Source organism: Poromitra crassiceps, assembly GCF_964638095.1.
Source record: "Poromitra crassiceps genome assembly, chromosome: 19".
Lineage (NCBI taxonomy): Eukaryota > Metazoa > Chordata > Actinopteri > Beryciformes > Melamphaidae > Poromitra > Poromitra crassiceps.
In genome coordinates, this window is record NC_139646.1 from 22,457,925 (window position 1) to 22,473,091 (window position 15,167).

The 15,167-nt window shown below is 44.3% G+C and overlaps 1 protein-coding gene and 1 pseudogene across 2 annotated transcripts in view; one reads left to right on the forward strand and one right to left on the reverse strand.

Moving 5' to 3' along the window:
• The first annotated feature begins 1,731 nt into the window (after positions 1–1,731).
• LOC310793966 (protein CFAP276 pseudogene) lies at positions 1,732–2,268 on the forward strand (annotated as a pseudogene). The gene has a single exon. The product of its transcript is annotated as a protein CFAP276 pseudogene (transcript).
• Positions 2,269–3,201: 933 nt separating this feature from the next.
• Positions 3,202–15,167, reverse strand: part of usp43a (ubiquitin specific peptidase 43a) — a 99,621-nt gene continuing 87,655 nt past the window's right edge. Inside the window, exons 10-16 of the mRNA XM_083656036.1 lie at positions 14,789–14,866; positions 14,169–14,298; positions 12,530–12,649; positions 11,561–11,810; positions 10,273–10,431; positions 9,356–9,517; positions 3,202–8,986 (exon numbers count right to left, since the gene is read on the reverse strand). Of these exons, the coding sequence (XP_083512162.1) occupies positions 7,755–8,986; positions 9,356–9,517; positions 10,273–10,431; positions 11,561–11,810; positions 12,530–12,649; positions 14,169–14,298; positions 14,789–14,866 (2,131 nt within the window). The 3' untranslated portion in view covers positions 3,202–7,754. The remainder of the gene's footprint in view (positions 8,987–9,355; positions 9,518–10,272; positions 10,432–11,560; positions 11,811–12,529; positions 12,650–14,168; positions 14,299–14,788; positions 14,867–15,167) is intronic.

A 15,167-nucleotide genomic window follows, 5' to 3' on the forward strand; every position in this document is an offset into this window, starting at 1 on the left:
ACGGCAACGGGTGGATGTGACCAGCGGAGCGGACTGGAGGAAGGAAACGACGTGAGTGACGTTTCCTCGGGTCAATTACAGCGCACGCTCTCATTAGGGGAAGCGATATGGTCCCGCCCCCTTTTAGGGGCACACCAGCCACTCGCTGTTGTTGACTTCTGCAAAATAGCAGTACAAAAAATCATAGAAAAATAACCAAATTAATCTCGTTTATCAATGACACAATGACATGACAATATTACAACTCCGCTGGCCATAGAATGGAGAAGGGTCCAAATCCGGACGAAGCCAGTACAGAGCACGCCCCCCCCCCCCCCCCCAAGTACAGAGCACGCCTCCTAAGTACAGAGCACGCCCATAGTGAGAAATTGAGAATTAAAATGATAAACACCCGTTTAAATTGAAATATGTCAGTCGTAACGTTTTTTTTTTGTTTGTTTTTTTTACTTAATCGTAACGTTAAAACTTAAACTTAATGTAACATTACCTCGTCCTCGCCCCCCTACAGAGCACGCCCAATTCGTCTAGTTTCCTACGTCCACTTCAGCAGTCGTAGCGAGGAATACATCCAGCTCCGGGCGGAGCCAGTACAGAGCACGCCCTACAGAGCACGCCCCCTAAGTACAGAGCACGCCCATAGGCGAATCCCTATCCAAAGCGCACCTAAAAAACAACAACATTGAGTCAGGAAGCACTACTTCTCAAACAATAAAAGGTTAGGCTACATAATACATAAACAAAATCACCTCGATCCTAAGATTAGCAAGTGGTTTTCCCTGTTGTGCAGTAAGAACATCATCTTCATGTTTCTCTTGTCATGAAAGACGTCCTTGAACTGTATAAGGTCTCCCCCTAGGGGTTAGAGAATGAATTGCAGAAAGGCGCTGGCAGCTCAAATAGACGTTCCCTGTGGACACGGCTGTTAGTCCAGCGGCAGCAGGACATGTCAAATCACATCTCGTCACACCCATTTTAGCTTCCTTACATTGGCTTCCATCAAGTTTAATGTTCAGAAAAGGTTCTTGTAATCACTTACTGTATAAAGCCCTGCATGGTCAGGCACCTGTATACGAGGGATTAGGCGAGCATCATTTTGGTAAACAAACCTCGTCACTGGGTGGAAACGGCAATGGGACCCTATGGAGCATGAGATTGAGTGTCTGACTCTAGCCGGCTGACCCTGTTTACATTTTAAAAACTGGACAGTTCACACAACTTTAACACGACATGCATATATTATAGATACATCAATCTCTTGAGCAAAGCAATGGTCTCTTGAGTTGTTCTGCATAAATGAGGCAAACTTGGAATAGTAACTGTAATCTGATTACTGTTTTGGAAATTTTAATCCCTTACATTACTTAGTTACTGAAAAAGTAATCAGATTACAGTAACTCGTTACTGCCCAACACTGCTGATGACATCATATCACAATTGTTCGAGTGACATTACTCAATGAGTGAGACCACTGATGACATCACTCACTGATGACATCACTGAGCAACATCAGTGATGACATCATCGGTGATACATGTCGCTGTTGACATCTCTGATGGTGTCACTGTTTAGTCACTGATGTCACAATGTCAATGCATAAGTGACATTATCAGTGATTTAGATGCTGATGACGTCATAGACATTGTAAATCATCAGGGATGTCATAAATCTTTCCCTGCTGAGGCTATAAGTAGGACCGATAGCATGCATATTATGTCCTTGCTACTGTTTAAAATGTCGAAGCGTGATCCATTTCCCTTCCCAAGACTGGAGAACGACTATTCTTTCACCGCGTTTAAGCCGCAGCAGAAAGAGCCATATGATAAACCGACTCATATCGCCCAAATTGAGAAACCATGGAGTCGCCTCCATGACACAGCAACTGTGTCCAGCACCCACCGCAGTGTCATGCATTATGACCAAGAGGCACTAAATGACAGCCTGGACTTCCATCTGAAATCCATCTATGATCACAGCAAAGAGTTCCCAAGGAGCAAGAACCAGACGTTATACCAGAGGGAGACCCTGGACCAGTGGCGGACACTGAAAACATACGAAAAGCAAGGAGCCACACAAAATGATCTGCAGAAAGAGATCAGAAAGTGTGTCGACCCACAGAAATGCACCAGTAACACCATTGATGATAGCCTGGACTTCAATCTGAAATCCATGTATGATCACAGCACAGAGTTCCTGAGGAGCAAAAAACAGGTTTTGTACCAGAGGGATACCCTGGACCAGGGGTGGACACTGAAAACCTACGAAACATGAGGAGTGATGATTGGCTGGGTTTAGGCATGGGGAGTGATGATTGGTTGAAGCTTATAAGGGTCAGAGGCAGGGTTAGGTGGGTCAGTGAGTGAGTGAACGGGCACTGCATTTTGAACTTGACCACCTGCAACAACACTCATTCATCGCTGATGACATCACAATTTCTCAACTGACATTATCGACATTGAGTGACAACACTGGTTACATAATAAATTATATGCATAAGTGGGTCACCACACACTTTATATTTCAGTGTACCCGTCATTACGTCATTACATTCTGAAAATTGTGTCGCGAGTTAATGACTAAGGAAAAATGTGGGTCGTGATGCTAGAACAGTTGAGAACCACTGGTGTAGACCATACTGTTGTAGCATCTAATTTCTATTTAAGCTATATTTTGAAGTAGACATTGTGTTACCTAGCCTGGGTAAACCCAGCCTTCAACGTGACATCACAGGCTATCCTATGCCTGTAGCGTAAGTAGCACATAGAGGTCACGTGGAGGCTGGGCTTACCCAGGCTATGTGTTACCTCCTGTATAAATTGCATTCTTTTGATTTGAAAATTAATCTAAATTTCAAGACCATAAAGTTTTTATTTGCATTCATTTGATTCCCAATCAAGACACACTGGTAAGAAATTGTTAATACCGGCTTAAAATTTTAAACGTGATGAAAATATAATCGTGATTTAAAATGTATCGTTTGGGAGACCTAATATATATATCTATATTAATCATTGGTGATGACTTGATTTATCATTATGACATCACTATAACTAGTGACCTGGCCGCACGGGCCATCTAGAACTGAAAGAAAAAGAAAATCTATCTCTTTCTCCCTCTCACACGCGCGTGCGCAACAGACAAGATTGGCCACTGAAGCAGAAGAGTCATAAACAGTGTTTTTTTATTTTATTTGTTGTACTGAAAAATAAAACCGCATACCATCATGTACAGCAGACAAGTCAGGCAAAACTCTTGCTGTGTTGCTTTAGCATACTGGTTACACCCTTACGCAAAGCAGAGAGCACATTGCACTTGAGTTCAATTGGATACAGTGGCATCTTATTACAGTACCATTATTATTCCCAAATCACCACAGAACTGTAATGGTTGAGGTTATTTATTCACATCTCCCTTCTCTCTCTTTCTCACACTCATTCACTCTCTCTCTCTCTCTCACACACACACACACACACACACACACACACACATATATGTGTGTCACATATATACACAGCATTTAGAAAATGTAGAAAAGTTGCATATAAAACCTCTTCAACACACATTTCACAAAATTCGTTTTTAAATACAAGTGCTCAGTTTGGTACAGTAAACATTGTGTTTATGTGGCCACATCTCAATTGAGTCATGGATATGAGAACAGACATAAACAAATATGTTTATATGATGAGCAATACAGACTTTAGTGTCCTATCCCAAAGTCCCTACAATGGAGAGCCAAAGTCACTTCCTGCTTCAGCACTGTACCAGAGATTTCCATCTGCCATTTATTTCCCCATAGACATTTTGTAAAATGCTTATAAAGTTTTACTTGGTCAAACCAAACGGTTCAGCTATATTTAGAAACAGGAGAGACCGCATAACATTTCACTCAGACCAAAACGTTAAAAAATGCGGATTTAAAGATAAAAAATAAATAAATAATAAGTTTCGGCCCGAGAGAAATGTTCTATGGTCTCTCCCGATTCTAAATATAGCTGAACCTTTTGGTTTGATCAAGTAAAACTACTTTTATAAGCATTTTATGAAATGTCTATGGGGAAATAAATGGCGGATGAAAATCTCTGGTACAGTGCTGAAGCAGGAAGTGATGTTCACTTTGCCTCTCTATAACACAGAATAGATGTGCCATCTACCGCTCTGTCCTCAGACGGAGAAAGTTGAACAGCGATTACATTTTAGTTACTCCAATCTGGATTGGTCAATCTCTACTACACGTGACGTGACGTACAGTATATTTTATGGCCAGGGAGGAGATTGCCGCTTAATCTGGGATTCCATACGAGCTCTCTGGAGAATGAAATTGGGGGGGGGGGGGGGGGGGAATGCAAAAGATGGCTGTGCGCCTGTGATGATTTTCTCATTTAAAGCATACATACACGTTCTGCTTCAGAATAGTTCAGCGCCATTATATAACATAAAGGTCACAGAGATAGTGTATAAAGAGTCAGTCTTCACTGTGATGGATCAGCTCTGGGCTGTGCATCTCTGTGCCGTGGCAGATAATCAGTTCAGTAAATATATGGTTCATCAGACAGGACAATAGGAAGACCATATCAATTCTTCAACTGAGTGTTAATCCCATTTAATACCTGGGAGCAAATACCCAAAGGTGTTATTTTGTCAGTCATAAATCTTCCATACCTTTGTTATTTCAAACAACTGTGCAATTATAGTGATTAAGGCCTTTTGTCGAGATTTTTCTACGTGTTTCTTATAGGTCGGGAATGGCAGTAGTTGTAGCGGCGCTTTCATTTAAATTTGGCCCACTGTAAGGTTTGGCGCAGCAATAAGAGGATATAGTCAAATTAGCAAATGCATTCAAAGCAAGATACTGTATCAGATACCCCCTCTTGACACTGGACTTGGAGGTATAATGCTAGATTGTTTTTATTTGGTGAAACAGAGAGCAGCTGTGCTTGATTCCTTCATCCTCCAATTCCCCCATGTACCCTGCACATAACTTTTATTAACAGCACTTCAGAGTCAAAACGTGCAAAACATCAACACATAAGGATAAGACATTCAACAATTATTGCTAAGACTGGCTACAGGTTTCTGGCAGCAAATGTTCTTAAAAATCACTCATTCAAAAACTGGGATGTGTTTTTCAGGAATATTTTCATAGCCATCTAAAAGGGGAAGATGCACAGAATCAGATTCTCATACAGTATCATGCAGCTGAAACGTCTTCCCCAATAAAGGCTTACAAATCCAATGTAAAAAATAAATAAATACCAGTGTATAAAAGAGCTGACTGGGCGTTTACACCAGGGCGATTTTCGCAAATTCACACGATGAGATTACATACAGAATCAATGCAAACGCTCAAGTAGATGTGATTTCACCCCAGGCGGTACGAATAAGGCGAGTGATTTTTGCTTCATCGCCGATTCACTGGAGTTGAAATTGTTCAATTTGAATCCGGCTTGGGTCAGGATGTCAATGCAATAACACATTCTTCCTCCTCCTCCTACTGAGCCCAAAAGGACATGATAACAGCGCTCATGCTATCCTTATGGAGACAATCCGGGTCATGTTTTTCTCGGGCACCTTTCGGAAGTACTATATGAGTTCATTCAAGAGTTTTGTACACTAGTAGGTGTTCAGAACAAAGCTAATAGCAAAGTGACTTCAAAGATGTAGGCTACTTTGACAATTTGAAATTCAACGTGTTATTTTTCTTTAGCAGGCAGCCACTTCCTGTATCACATCTATATTTTCTAGGACTTTGAAGAATTCTTATTTGGATGCCACAAGCTTCACAACTTTGTGACCGGGGATTTCAATCAAATTTGAATGCTAACAATGCGCCAATTAAGGGAAAGTGAAGGAGCGGGTAATTGTTTTGTTTTCTGGCAAAGAAAAAATAACAAAACCCAAAAGCCAAGGTATCCCTTTAACAAAGGGTATGACACTTGTGAATTTGATCCAAAACAACTCATAACGCAATGAAGAAGGGCTGCATTGTCATACCAAATCCTTGATAGCAAAGCTTTACAAGTATAGTATTATGTAGTTCATATACAGTAGGACAGCAGCTTGTGTCCATGACATTAACATGAGAAAATGCTTCTACAGCTTCTACAACATAATATGACGACAAGACAAGCTAGTTAGTCTGCTTCCACAACCTGGTTTGCTCCAGGTGTTTCCAGTGTTTTCTTTGGAGAGGTATCGTGATGCTCGCTCTGGTGTGTCTTGTCTGATTAGTGCCATCATTTCTGCCTAGTAACTGTGAAGAGCACTGACGTCCAGTATTCAAACGTGCCTCACCATGCCCTAACATTGTTTCAGTTAACGTGCTTCACATTTAAAAAAAAGTGCACATAAAAACCTTCATTACATTATAGTGGATTGACAGAGGAGCAGAAATCAGATTTTTGACCTTCTGAGAGCCACATCTGGATTTGCTTTTAGTGTATGTTGGCAAAGGTGCTGCTGTAAGATGAGTCTGAGCCATCGGATCAGGGAAAAATTCATCCTCGAACACTGTTGAAAAACGACTATTGGCACAACTCTTACTTTCACTCACACTTAAGTGGAAAACGTTTGCTCTTACTTTGACATTGCTATCGCTCTTTCCACCTACACCATAACCCTCAGCTGTCTGCAACAACATCACCCAAGATCCTTTTCTGGGGAATGTCCAAAATCGTTCCGGGAAACATAGGAAATGAAACAGGAAGTGGGTACACACACCCCCAAAAAATAACAAATGGGATCAATTGAACATGACAGATTGAAAACATACAAGTAACATATACATATAAGTAACACATAAGTATCCCAGGGTGGATTCTTCAGTTAACATTCCTTCATTAATCACATTAGGCCAATGATCACAAACCATGTGCAATGGAGACTTTAAGCGTGTGGATTGAGTATCTTGCCCCGAAGGGGGGCTTGTCCACCCAGGGGTTTAAATCTGGGTCCCCCGGTTGAAGGATGGTCTCACTCCTCACTATGCCACCCTGTTGGCTCCAATAATGATTCTACAGATCAGCACTCCTGCTGAAAGAGGCCTCACAACAGCATTAAACACGGGAAGAAAAGACTACAAATCACATTTGTATGTAAACACAGCCTTAGATATTATTAGAACTATTACAGCCCTCACACATAGCTTAATCAATATTGCCTAAAAACAAATGATTCAAGATGAATAATTGACAATAGGTACTGTCACCATGTTAGCGTCAAAGCTCCACCACTAATTCAGCAGAAACATTCTCATAAAGGGACATCATCGGTATGACATCATCGGTATGACATCATCGGTGTGTCTAGATTGTTAGCAAACAACCATAATCATTCAAAATGGAACGATGAATTCCAACGCTTATACTATGATAATAAGACACACGTGTGGATAGTGTGTGTGTGTGTGTGTGTGTGTGTGTGTGTGCGTGTTTGTGCGTGTGCGTATTTGTGCGTGTGTGTTTATGTGCTTCCAGTGCTAAACAGACTCATTGGTCTAAACTGCATTATTGGATGCTCAGGCACTTATTTAAAGTAATAAAAAAAAAACAGAATGGAAAGGGTCTTCTGGCATCCGGTCGAGCCATTTCTTTCTGCTCTTTTCATCCCAGCATTAAAAAAAGATACTTCATTTTCTCCATCTCTCTCAACTCCCGGGTGCAACGTGCAACCACTTGAGCCAGGGAACAAAAAGAGTTATATTGCTTTGATCTGGTCATCATTCAGTTTGTGTGTGTGTGTGTGTGTTATGTATTATGTCAGAAGCTGGACTCTGGGACTGTCCGTTTGCGCCCCAGCGAGGTTGTGCTGTAGCGAGTCCTCTGCAGGGTGCCGTAAGACGGTTTGTCTGACGTCAGGCTGCGCGGCGGCGGGCCGGCGCTCACCCCGTTACGGTGCAAGGATGCTGTCCTGCGCATGCTCTGCTCCGCCTTGGTGGGGATGTTGGAGGAGCTTTGGGAGCGCTTGATTTCGGATGTGCTGCGTCCCGCCTTCCCGTTGGCCAGGTCATCGCCCAGACGGCCGGAGCCATTGGACTTGCCTCCTTCCACCGCGGCGCCCCCTCCTGCTGCTCCGTTGGACAGGGACAGCCTTGAGGAGCTCCTCCTGCATCCTTCGTCTCCTCCTCCCTTCCCCGACTCACCCTCCTTGGGCCTCCTCGAGTCCTTCTTCAAGAAGTTGCCTTTGAAGAAAGAGAGCAGCCCCTCATGACCCTTGGGTACCTCTCCTTTCCTGGGCTTATGATCTCCTCCATGTGAACCTGGGTGTTCCCCCGGGGCATCCCCTCTATCAACCCTGTCTCCCTTCTTATGATGATCTCCTCCATGTGAACCTGGGTGTTCGCCCGGGGCATCGCCTCTATCAACCCTGTCCCCCCTGTCTCCCTTCCCTCTTCTAAGAGTCCCGTCATGGAGGCTGGGAGTGCTGTAGCTGGAGCGAACCCCGGTGCTGGAACTCCTCCTCGTCTCAGCATCGTGGGAGGACTTGGAGGAGCTGGGCTTCCTGGTGTCCTTCCTCCTGGTTAGGGTGTTGCTGCTTGAGCTACTGCTTATGGCGGTGGTGCCCTCATCTTTTGTCTGGCTCCCCTTGGTGCGTCTCAGGCTGGCTGTCTTGTCTGGTGGCCTCCTCTGGCCCTCTGGGACCTGTGGAGACTCGGGCAGCTGGTCTTCCCCTGCCCTTCCGACACTGGGAGATGTAACCTGAGTCTTGCCCTCAGTAGCTTCCTTAGTGCTCGTTGGTCCAGTCATCAAGGTCACAATTGGGTCCTTGGTGCAGCGGGGCCGGCGGCCAGATTCCAAGTACTCTACCAGCTCCACAGGGGCCGGAGCCGGGACCAGTACAGGTAGTGGATCGGCTTTGCGTCTGTCCTTGGAACCAAAGGACCAGCGCAGGGGGAGAACTTTGCTCAGGGTGTCCTTGGTCTTGGTGGGAGTTCTCATGCTCACGCTGCGCCCCTGGATACCTCTGACAAACGGGCGACTTTCAAAACCACCTTAATCAGAGAGGAAAAAGACATTTGAGCATTGTGATCTGAATGTCAGATGATCTAATTACTCAGCACGCTGCAGAACAAACATTAAGAAAGGACAAATGATCGACCTAATCTCGTCAATATAATGAGTCATTATTATAATACCTAATTTATGAGGACCGCAATGGAAATAAGCCTATGGCTTTATTGTGTTTTTATCCTCGGTGATTGTCTGTCTCTGTATTTGTGCCCTGTTTTGTTGACATTCACCAAATAAAGTCAATCAATCAATCATGCATACTAAATGAACACTTCAACACAGAATGAATCCTCACAAATCAAGCTCCTAAACCGATTAGAGCCTAGTTCCAGGGAGTAGTAGCCCCTCACCTCGCTCCTCTTTAGCAGGGTTGTCATGGAAGACTGGAGACTCTGGGGAGTCAGGTATGGAGGAGGGGCAGGTGGTGGAGGAACGAGATACCATGCTGCCTCTCTTGCTGTCCCCTGTCAGGCGGATCAGCCAGTGGTCCGACATAGATGAACTCGTGGAGCCTGCCAGAGAGAGAGAGAGAGAGAGACAGAGAGAGAGGGAAGGAAGGATGAATGGGGATGTATGGAGAGGGATGAGTAGAGGAATATGAACCTTAAAGACACAGTTCACCCCAAAGTGAAAATTTGGTTACCTGTTCTCCCCTATGTCAGTCAAAACTCTACTGAAGTTATAAGACCACAGAATTAGCTACCGCAGTTCCAGGCCATTGGAAACTTTAGCTGGCTGACAGTTCTTTGCCTTTTCAAGTGTCAACACTTAGCCATTCTATGATGTAGTCAGGTGTGCTGTGCATACCTCTGATGATGTAGTCATCAGTAATTCTAAAAAATTAACGGCAACATTTGGGAAGGCTAAGCCACACAACTAGTTAGTTATAATCTAACATCATGCTTTCAAAGACGGAGAACTGGCTGTGTTACGACGATGACGGTAAGGACTCAAAAAGGTCTCCGCGGAGACAGGCAGGCTCTACGCCTCCTCCTGACCAGGCGTAAGAGTTAAGCCTGGTCGTAGTGAAAAGAAGGCTTAAGCCATCTTGGTGCAACCGGCGTAGCTGTTAGGTCGTAAAGTTACAACCAACTTAGCTTAAGACCAGTGTAAGACCAGTTGGTGCAACTGGCCCCTGATGATGTAGTCAGGTGTGCTGTGCATACCTCTGAGATGATGTAGTCAGGTGTGCTGTGCATACCTCTGATGATGTAGTCAGGTGTGCTGTGCATACCTCTGATGATGTAGTCAGGTGTGCTGTGCATACCTCTGAGAGAGCTACTGGCAGACCAGGGTGGGATGGTGTTACGCCTCTGGTAGAAGAGGATGTAGGCTCCTCTCGTACATACTTCTTCCTCGGGCACCAGGTCTACACTGCTGTCATCATAGCTGTACCACTGGGCATCCACCGAGTTCCTACAGTAAGCTGGATTAGAGAATGACAGAGAAGAACTATGAATAATGCGTACCTGGATGTGTGTGACGCAGGTCATTGTGCTCAAATCAAAGTCAAACTTTCCTTAACTTGACTTTATTAATTGTCACAGCTGTCATTTACAAATCATATTTGTCTCAATAATCACACAAAAAATCAGTTTGACACAAAAAAGTCTGTCTTCATGGAGAAGCAGACAGTCCTGACAGTTCAGGGAGGCACTGGAGCTAATCTGTTTCTCCTCTCATTTCAGATGCTCACCTGTGACCTGAATGATACTGTACATATCCTTATTTTTGTATTTCATAGAAAGTGTATTCCCTTTCCAACAGTCATTGAGAATCCAGATGGACTTTGCATATTGGCTCCAAGTAAAAAGTGATTAATGAGCAAGTGAAAGAGTGAGTGATCATCATCACCAATCATTTGACAGTGGTACAAAGAAAATCCCAGAGGGCAAAGAAGTTAAAGGGACAGCTCACCCTAAAATCCAAAATACATATTTTTCCTCTCACCTGTGGTGCTATTTATCCACCTAGATCGTTTTGTGTTAGTTGCCTAAGTGTTGGAGATATCAGCCCTAGAGATTTCTGCCTTCTCTCAAATACAATGGAACTGGATGGCACTCGGCTTGTGGTGGTCGAAGTGACAAAAACATACATTTGAAAAACTCAACAGCAATGTTTCTTTCCAGAAATCATGACCCGGTTATTCAAGATAATCCACAAACCTTGTTGTGTTTAGTTTCATGTAGGAACTATTTTCTTTAGACCTAACTACACCCACTAGCTACTAGTTAGTTCCTACACGAAACTGCTCACAACTAGGTCTGTGTTATCTTGGGTAACCAGGTCATTATTTCTGGAAAGAGACATTGCTGTTGAGTTTTTCAAAATTTATGTTTTTGCCGTTTTGAGCACCACAAGCCAAGTGCCATCCAGTTCCATTGTATTGGAGAAAAGGCAGAAATCTCTACCCCTGATATCTCCAGAACTCGGCAACTCACACTAAAACGATGGATAAATAGCACTACATGTAAGAGGAAAAACATGTCATTTTGGATTTTAGGGTGAGCTGTCCCTTTAACAATATACAGTAATTATAGCACCCAGTTCCATACCAGTGTAATGTCCTCCATGCATGCCTCCATGGTGGTTACACACAGCGTACAGGTCGTACAGGTAGTCGAGGGGGAGGGTCATGTCGGAGGGCTGGTGGTGCTGCCCTGATGGCTGCTTCCAGGCAGGAGGCCACGCCCCCAGGTTCAAGTTCCTCATACTCTGGCTCCTCTTCACCACATGGGGGGCCATGTCCAGTCCAGTCAGGGGGTAACGCACCAGGGTGGACAGCTTGTTCCTCCGCTCACCCACCTGCAATAGTTCTTGTTCATTTATCCATATACACTACTATGTTTGCACACACCTGATTGAATGCAGAGGCGTCATGCCCATTGAAACTGAGGGGGGAATTGCCTCCTCAGATTTTTTGAGAGAGAGAGAAAAAGGTAATAATATTAAGATAAGCAATAAGACCCGCAAGGCTGTGATTTACAGTGATTTTAGGGATATGGATATGGTGGCTCAGTGTTTAGCACTGTTGCCTCACAGGCAAAATGTCCCGGGTTCAAACCCTGGTCTGTCCCACGTCCTTTCTGTGTGGAGTTTGCATGTTCTCCCTGTGTTCGTGTGGGTTTTCTCCGGGTGCTCCGGTTTCCTCCCACCATCAAAGACATGTATGTTACGGTTAATACTCCTGTCAGTGCCCCTGACCCAAGGCAATGGCAAAAACAACTGGAGTTGGTCCCCGGGCGCTGCACTGTGGCTGCCCACTGCTCCTAGTTCTAGGAAGGTTCCTAGTAGAGGATGGGTCAAATGCAGAGGATGAATTTCCCCATGGGGATAAATAAAGGACAACTTAAACTTATACACAAATCCATAGACCAAAAAAAAAAGAAGAGTAAAAAAAAATTTGTTCTTTGTTTCCATAGTGTTTTTTTTCTAAGAGGGGCTAGCTGTAAGTAAGCCATGGTCAGCTTAACAAAACCAGAGAGCATCTTTTTAAAGACAAATTTGCAGCTGGCCTACAGCACCTGTCTGAAGCGCTTGAGGTGGAGGATGAGGATGTCCGGCAGAGTCCACAGGCACATCTTCACCATGCCCTGCTGAAGCTGCTTACAGTGGGGGCACTTCCACGCATCATCTGGGGCAAGCTGCAAGAAACCAAGTATCTGTTCAATTGTTCATGAAAATGAGGCATCAAACATTAAGCAAAGTCTAATGTTCACGTTTCACTGTGTGTTAGTGTAGTTTAATCCACACTCCTGTAGTGAAGCTGGAGTGCTGTCATAAAAGTTGAGGAATTTTTCTCTCTCTCCTTATCTCATGTCAGAATAAATGGACGCCAGTCAGGACCAAAGACATCCTGGTATTTTGTCCTTCCTTCACCTCCCACACACAACGCAGGAATTCACCGGTTACATATATACAGTATATGCCTATACTATCCAAATTTGCATAATCATGCCAGTATCATGTAATGATGTGTTATGTATGAGGAGTACACACATACACATCACACATACATATGCCTACATGTAATCATAGATGTGTGTGTGTGTGTGTGTGTGTGTGTGTGTGTGTGTGTGTGTGTGTGTGTGTGTGTGTGTGTGTATGTATATTGTATATCATTTTTCCATTGCTGTGCAACCATCTTCTTTGCTGCATACAAGACCTAAAAGTAGCATTTGTTTTTAGACTATGATGTACGGATAATGGAAGACGAAGAGTCTCTGAGATAAACACAACACCAGATGGCGATAAAGAGCTTGGGTACCATCTGCCAAACTTTTGCACCTGGACAACAATGTGACAGAAGGTATGCAGTAATTATTTAGAGTGCACAGTGTGCAGTTTGCATTGTTTGCAATTGGAGGCTGGTCTTCTGGCTTTCTTGGAGCTATATATAAGATATTTCACCACACAGTGTTCCATAGTTCTGTTAAGTCTCTCCTCCGCAATGTATCAACAGAGACAATTCTGCCATGTATCTATCGTGGATACAAGAGCCAGGATATGGCACATTTTCCAAGGTGTAGATATAAAAGATGTTCCTGGGAAATAAAGATGCACTTGTAAGTCTTGGAACGTGCGACGTCCCTCAGATGCCTCCTCGTCACTCCGCTGGGTGCAATTTCTTATCGGGAAAACCTCAAATTAAAATTCCAGCATAATTAAAAATAGGAGAATACGGATACCGCCTGGAGATTTCTTTCTGTCGCTCTCTCTGGAGCAGCAGGAGCTACCTTCATGTTCAGTGTTGGGCAGTAGCACTGTTACTGATTGGTGTTAAGTTGTGAAGATTATCTTGCTGAAAACAAAGTTGGCAGTTTCATAAACTTTTGTTATTTCAGGCATCTAACCAAAATCCCCATACAAAAACCCAATAGACTTCCAGGCGAGGGAACCAGCGCAATGCTAACTTCTGGGTTGGCCTCCAAAAACATGTCATCCCTGCAATACTCTATAGACCCTTCTCACGGGAGCCATTTAGTGTCGATAAGGCAGGGTTAACACAGGTGCAAGCAAAACACTAATGAGGGTTTCAAACTTCCATGATTGGAATGTTGAAACCCTCATTAGTGTTTTGCTCGCACCTGTGTTTATTCTGCCTTTTCGACACAAAATGGCCCCTGGGAAAAGGGTCTTCTATTGTGTGGTCTTCAGTCTCACCTGTTCTTCTTTGGTATACAGCTGGAAGCACTCGTCCAAGGTGCAACTGTGCTGCTGCAGATGTTGCTGCTGCTGGCTCCTCACACTCTCCGCGTCCTTCACCACCTCCTCTTGGATGCTGCCAAACAGACTGGAGAGGGACTCAATCAGTATGTCTTCAGGAAATCAAGCAAATGGAGCGAAGGCATTCAGAATGTCAGACCCGGGGTTTTTGGGTAGTGCAGAGGTAAAAGCACTCGCCTACCACCGCGGAGACCCGGGTTCAATTCCGGGCAGCGGTACTTCTCCGGCTTGGTCAGACTTCCCTACAGACACAGTTGGCCGTGTCTGCGGGTGGGAAGCCGGTGTGGTACGAGTCCTGATTAGGGGGGGGGGGGGTAGCGTGATCCTCCCATGTGCTATGTCCTGCTGGTGAAACTCCTCGCTGTCAGATGAAAAGATGTGGCTGGTGACTGCACATGTATCGGAGGAAGCGCTAGTCTACGGCTCTCCCCAGATTGGCAGAGGGGGTGGAACAGGGAAAGCAGGGGGGATTGGACAAGTCCGTCCGTGTGTGTGTGTGTGTGTGTGTGTGTGTGTGTGTGTGTGCATGTGTGCGTGCGTGCGTGCATGCTGCTTACCACTCTTTGATCTTGTGCTCCCACTCGATGACAAGCTTCACATGGGGAGGTCCGCCCGGGCCGCAGAACTTCAGGGCTCTGCAATCAAACAAGACAAAAACAACCAAAGTAAAAACTCAACTAAAACCTCAAAAGTCATAAAAGTGGTCCTCCTTTGTGAAGATTATCTTGCACAAAGTTCACTGTTTCATAAACCTTTGTTAACCACAGATCTTATTATTTCATGCATTTAACCAAAATCCCCATACAAAAATCCACTTTTAGATTTGGGAACCGGAACTAGCAGCTGAGTTGGTCTACAAAAATGATGTCATCCTCGATTGGCTCTGAGAGGCTGTTTACAAATGAGCTGCTAAACCCCAGCAAGTGAGCTGGAGAT